The sequence below is a fragment of the Gavialis gangeticus genome, unplaced genomic scaffold (genome assembly GCF_001723915.1).
Source record: "Gavialis gangeticus isolate Ggan-Ray unplaced genomic scaffold, GavGan_comp1, whole genome shotgun sequence".
In the NCBI taxonomy this organism is placed as follows: Eukaryota; Metazoa; Chordata; order Crocodylia; family Gavialidae; genus Gavialis; species Gavialis gangeticus.
This window is the reverse complement of record NW_017729028.1, coordinates 28,261,379-28,267,448: the sequence shown is the minus strand read 5'-3', so window position 1 is coordinate 28,267,448 and position 6,070 is coordinate 28,261,379. Positions and strand designations below refer to the sequence as shown.

Genomic DNA, 6,070 nt, shown 5'->3' with positions numbered 1-6,070 from the left:
GGGGGGGGTCTATGACCTGCTGCTGCCAGGAGGCCATGCTGCCCTGTCCCCCCCCGCCCCCAGATGTAGGAGTCATCAAGGTTTGCCCTCGCTGTGGCGCCTTTATCATGAAGATCAACGACGGGAGCTGCAACCGCATGAGCTGCACCATGTGTGGCTGCCTCTTCTGCTGGCTCTGCCTGCGCGAGGTCACCGACGTGCATTTCCTCAGGTCCCACTGCACAGGGGTCTCTGTGGGGGTGCAGGACGGGCATAGAGGGCTGGCCTGGGGCTGCTGGTGGGCCGGGCAGGGCAGGGAGAATGGGGGCAGTTATAGGGCAGGGCTGGGCCCCGGTGTGGGGCTGGGGGATGGGCACGGGGTGCATGTGGGGCGGATCCTGGGCAGGCCGGTGTGGCCGAGTCCAGCTCCGTGGCTGGAGGTGAATGGGAGGGGGGGTCCCACAGAGCTGGACTGACACGGTGCCTCGCCCCCTCCAGCCCATCTGGCTGCACTTTCTGGGGCAAGCGTCCCTGGTCGCGCACGCGAAAGCTGCTGTGGCAGCTGGGTATGGCGCTGGGCGCGCCCATGGTCATCTCACTCATCGCTGGCATTGCCGTGCCCGTCATCACCATTGGTCTCCCCGTCTACATGGGTCGCAAGGTAACACCCCCAGGCCGGGCCCAGGGCCCAAGTCCTCTTTTGTCAGGGGAGGGGGATCCCCCCACTCCTGCAGCCTCAGAGCTGCCCCCGCCCCCTCACCTGTCCCCACCCCACCCCACCCCGCAGGTGCTGGGGCGCAGCCGGAAGAGCAACCTGTCAGGGTGCCAGCAGTGCTTGTCGGTCAGCAGCAGCGTGCTCCTGTCCCTCTTTGTCTCCCCCATCATCACCGCTGTCACCGTGGGTAAGTGCCCGCTGAGCAGGGTGGGCACCCCAGTCCACGGCTGCCTGGGGCCGACTGGGCCTGGCCCAGCTCTGTGTCTGCCCACAGGGGTCGGGGTGCCCCTGCTGCTCACCTATGTCTACGGCGTGGTGGTGCTGTCACTATGCCGAAACCGCTGGGGCTGCACAGACGGCGGCAGGAAGCCCGGGGACCCCGGCATGGTGGAGCTGGAGAACCTCGCCAAACGTGAGTGCCTGGTCGCTGGTGCCAACAGCCGCCTCCACGGGGGCACCAGGGCCTGGCCCTGCCCCGGGACCCCCCTGCATGGGGTCTCCTGAAGCCAGGGGCTGCTCCCCCTCTCCTGCCCGCACGCTCGACCGTAGACCCTGTGCCACCCGCTGTGCGCCCCCATGGGCAGCCCAGCCCCTTGGCTCTGGCCTGGGCCTGGCAGCGCCTCTGTGCTCTCAATCTCCTGTGGGGGGAGGTCCTGATCCTGCAGCTTCTTGGGGGAGTGGGGAGGGGGCTTCAGAGGCAGCCTGTGGCAGGACCGTGGGCCAGGGCAAGGCGGAGCAGGTTGAGTCGTGTGGCTGCCCTGGGGAAGGCAGGGGCATCTTTCCATGCCTGTCTCCCCCCTTCCCACAGTGAACGAGCTCTGGGCCGTGCTGCCCAACCCACGGGCGACTGAGGATGGGACCCCCGACACAGCCTCCTCCCTGCCTAGCAGCAGTAGCCGCAGCCAGCGCCACCAGGCCGGCTGCAAGGACCAAGACACCCAGTCTGCGAGCACCATGGCCCTGGCTGGTAGCATCCTCAGCGAGGGCCAGGATGCATCCTACAGGTGAGCCTGCGGTCATGGGGCAGGGATGCTCCCACCCTGGCCTGGCTGTGACCCTGTCTCCTCCTCACAGGGAAGGCGTGAACTTCGAGGTGGAAGTGGCAATTGAAGCAGAGCCACGGGCTGGGCAAGAGCAGAGCCTGTGCAGTGCGCTTTCAGGGCACAGCCTCTCCGGGGACTCTCTGGGCTGCGCCAGTGATGCCTGCAGCACGGCTGGGGCCCTGGGCGAGTGACCTGGGTTGGCAGAGCCGAGCCCCACGCTCAGAACAAGGTGGTGCCGGGGCCGCTCCATGGCACAACCTGGCGCTGTGTGCAGGATACAGCCGGGGCCCGTGGCAGCTGGCCTCGTGGCTGCACCTTGCTTGACCCCTCCACAGGCTGGCTGCGAACTCTGACGCTTGCAGGCAATAAAGCAGTAGCCGAAGCGGCTGGCGTCTGCGAGCCCAGATTCCAGGAGTCATCTCCGCACCCCATGTGTGGGGTCAGGGAGGCTGGAGAGGTCCCACACAGGGATGAGCAGAGGCTATGAGACCGGAGCTGGAGCCGGAGCTGGAGCCAGAGCTGGAGCCAAGCATGGCTGCAGCAGCCAGTGGGCAGGTCGCAGTGCTGAGCCCCATGGGTGGTGCAGTGCTGGGCTGGGGGGTATGCCCCACATGTGGGGGCTGCAGCACTTGGGCAGCCTGTGCCAGCTGCACTGCCCTGAGCCACAGGGCCCAGCTCCTCAGCTCTGTCTTTGGCCCCCATTGCTGCCAGCTCTGGAGGGGTCTTGTCCTGGAGCCAGGCTTGGAGGAGGGGTGAGTGTGGGGAGGTGGAAAGGGGGGCACTGGCACAGGGCTCACATGTATGGGGGGAAGCCTGGCCAGGAATCCTGCTCTACCTGCTCTGGGCCAGTGCCCACCAGCAGCCCTGGCCATACCAGAGCCTGGCCCCACACGCTCAGCTGCCCCATGCTCCGCTCAGGCCCTTCTCCCCAGTTCCTTCTTGTGGGCACTGGCACTGGCACTCATGTGAAGGACCCACTGCTTTGGGCTGGTCTGCTCTGGGTTTGGGCTGGCTGGCTCAACATCCCCATCCTCTCTGGTCCTGGGCCCCTGGCAAGCCCACGGTGCAAGGCCAAGCCCGGTTGCCCACAAGCACAGAGGGCTGTGCCCTGGCTGGGCTCCAAGGCCCCAAGGGGAGGGGGTGGCTCACGGACTGCACAAGGACACGTGGCTGCCTCATCTCAGTGTATGGCCTCACAGTGTGGTCCAGAGATGGTGGAGCAGGAGCTTCTTTTCCCCGCCTCGCGACAGCAAGCAGAGCAAGTTAAAGGCATTTGCCTCCCCCAGGCTCATGCAAGCTGGCAGCTGGGCCTGTCTGGCACAAGCCACCCCTGCAGCAGCCACTGGGAACCACGCAGACAACGCAACATACGCTAGAAGCCTTGGAGTGCAACAGAGATATGGGAAGCTGAAGCCTTTAGGGAGGAAATCCCCAGAGGTGGGGTGAAGGACAAGGTGCTTTAAATATGCCCAGAAGAGCAGAAGCCTTAGCAATGGGACAGGCCCCTTCTGACATGAAGGTAAAGTTAGTAACAACGTAGGGAGGTGGAAGTGCTCAGCCAAGTCCTGCTCTAGAAAGAGGCAGAACGGAGGGGGCCTGGCACTTGCACACAAGATGCTGGCCTGGCAGAAACTGTGAGACGGGTCCTGCTAGACAAGGGTTGAGAGATGCACAATGGAGTTCAGATCATTTGGTTTTGGAATTGAATTGCCTTGAGAATTTGAATTGAGGCACGTAGGAAAGCCCCACACAAAGGAGGACGTTAAGTAGCAGCTCCTGGGCACAACTGGTTAAAAAAAACCCAGACACACAGAACTGTTGCCCAAGAGTCCTGAAAGAGCTAGCCAAGGAGAAGTCTGCCAGGCTGATGGGAATTTTGTGATAAGCCTTGGCATACAAAGTCATGTGGGGCCAATATTAAAAATAGTGAAATAGTCCCAGGGGCATGAGCCCAGTCACCAGGCCAGTTCTAAGCAAAATAATGGACCAATGTATAAAGGACTGAACAGACAGGCTAGAAATAAGATGAATGGCTGACAAGGTGGGTTTATGGCAGGACCAATCTATTCAAATCAGGTGGATGTTATTGATAAATATTGGGTGAGTTTTGGGGAAGCAGTTGCATGGATGTAGCAATAGCCCAAGATGCTGCTGTGGACATTTACTCATAGTGCAAAACAGTCCGGCTAGAAATTCAGCATTGTACCATATTGGGAGCATGTACAGAATGGACCAACAGCAGATTGACCTCACAGGAACATGGCACAGCGTAGAAGTAAATGTATATAAAATTAACTGCTGCTGCTGAGACTTGAAGAGGACAGACAGGGGGATACCAAACACTGACGAGGGCAGGATAGCCCCAAGACACCCTAATTCTGCATTTATGACAGAGCAATCCCCTGCACTGCCACAGGCTGGGGGTGACAGGCTGGGCAGCAGCTCTGCAGAAAAGGACCTGGGAGGACAGTGGACAAGAAGCTGGGCAGGAGCCGGCAGTGCACTTGTGGTGCCAGGAAGGCGACTGGCATCCTGGGCTGCATTGGGAGGAGATGAAGGGCAGTGATTCTTCTCTATTCAGCACTGGGGAGGCCACATCTGGAGTCCTGTGTCCAGCTGTGGGCCCCCCACGACAGAAAGGTTGTGGACAAGTTGGAGAGAGTCCAGTGGAGGGCAATGGAAATGGTTGCGGGGCTGGGGGACAGGACTGGTGAGGAGAGGCTGAGGGAACTGGGCTGATTTAGTCTGGAGAAGAGGAGACCGAGGGGGATTGAACAGCAGCCGTCACCTCCCTGCAGGGGGGCTGCACAGAGGACGAAGCTGGACTGGTCTCAGTGGGGGCAGGTGACAGGACAAGGAGCAATGGGCTCAAGCTGCAGCAAGGGAAGTTGAGGTTGGCTATTACGAAAAAATTTCTCTCCCAAGAAGGGTGGTGAAGCCCTGGGACAGGCCCCCCAGAGAGGTTGCGGAGTCTCCATCATCGGAGGTTTTTAAGGCTTGCCTCTATAGCCCCAGCTGGGATGATGTAGTTGGGGTGGGCCCTCTTTTGAGCAGGGGGTTGGACTAGACGTGACCTCCTGAGCTCCCTTCCAGCTGTCATGTCCTAATAGTCCCATTCAAACAAATGGGGATTGAAAACAGGTAGGGACATTTTTGAGGGGGGGCCTCACTTATTAGACTATGTGGTTGGAAGAGATGTTGGATAAGCTTTTAGGCACACAGGGCCCTTCCTCAGGTCTGAGAGAAGCAGAGGCAGCCTGGCCCAAGTAACAAAAAACTAGAAAAATAAAAGCAAAAATAAAAGCTAGAAGGAACAGAGCAGGGCTGTGAAATGCAGCAGCGATGAAATTGGGATTAGCTGGAAGATGACAGAAATGCAGTAGGAAGGGCCACCCCTAAGTGCAAGAGCAAGACCATTCAAGGTGGAAGAGGGTCCGGGAGTGCAGAGATTAGCAGGTAGATGATGAGCTACAATGTCAGCACCCGGGTTCAGGCCCCGGTTGCTGGTGCCTGGGGGACTGATGACATCTCGTGTCCAGGCCTGACTGCTGAAGGCGTTTCGTATCCTGCCTTTGAGCATGAGGAGGGTAGGGCCACAAAGCCAGTGGCTACTTTGTGAAAAATGTTCTCCCGCCTGCGTTTCCACGTCTCTGCCCTTTATCTTTTCCCCACGTTGGTTCATTCTTGGATGTGTATTTTGTCTGCTTTCACCCAGTCACTTCCATGCAGAGGCACAGCACACTAGCTGGGGTGCACCATGCTCTGGGCAGACGAGCTTTTGTGGGTGTCGATGGGGTCATTGTGGGGTGCCAGTGGTGGTAGCAGCAGAAATGAACTGATGGGAGCCTCCATCCCTGGAACGCTTCAAAACCAGCCTGGGCATTTTCCAGAGACCTGTTCCCTGGGGCCAAGACCAGTGTCCCAGCGTGGCTCCGGTCCGTGGCATGTGCATTGCCAGAATGGACAGTCCCAACCATCTCCTGTGGCTGCAGCATCCCTAGCCACTGCCAGCAAGGCCCACGGAGTGAAGTCGGGTCAGCACAAGGCACCTTCTCCCCAGACACTGGTGGGAGGAGCAGCCTGGAGCACAAGTCCTGGGGCTGGAGGGATGGACTTCCCACTAAAATATGGGGACAGCAGGGTGGGTGGCAGGGGCCTGCGCATGAGCAGAGGGAGCCTAGGCATAGGGAAGCCTCTGGTGCAGGGGTGGAGGGAGCAGTTACTAGTGCCTGCATGGGGCAAGGTTGGGGAAGCGTGGTCGGGGGGGCTAATGGGGCCTGTAGGCCCCTCTTGCTGCCTGCCTTTTCTCATGTAGGCCCAAGGGCTAGGCCCC

General features: G+C 60.1%; 1 protein-coding gene across 2 annotated transcripts in view; it reads left to right on the top strand.

Annotated features, from left to right (window-relative positions):
- Positions 1–2,142, top strand: part of LOC109300215 (E3 ubiquitin-protein ligase RNF19B-like) — a 7,546-nt gene extending 5,404 nt beyond the window's left edge. For both annotated transcript variants that reach the window (XM_019520853.1, XM_019520852.1), the window contains exons 5-10: positions 64–211; positions 478–640; positions 767–881; positions 969–1,106; positions 1,503–1,698; positions 1,769–2,142. In XM_019520853.1, coding sequence (XP_019376398.1) covers positions 64–211; positions 478–640; positions 767–881; positions 969–1,106; positions 1,503–1,698; positions 1,769–1,928 — 920 coding nt within the window. In that variant the 3' untranslated portion in view covers positions 1,929–2,142. The remainder of the gene's footprint in view (positions 1–63; positions 212–477; positions 641–766; positions 882–968; positions 1,107–1,502; positions 1,699–1,768) is intronic.
- Positions 2,143–6,070: the final 3,928 nt, after the last annotated feature.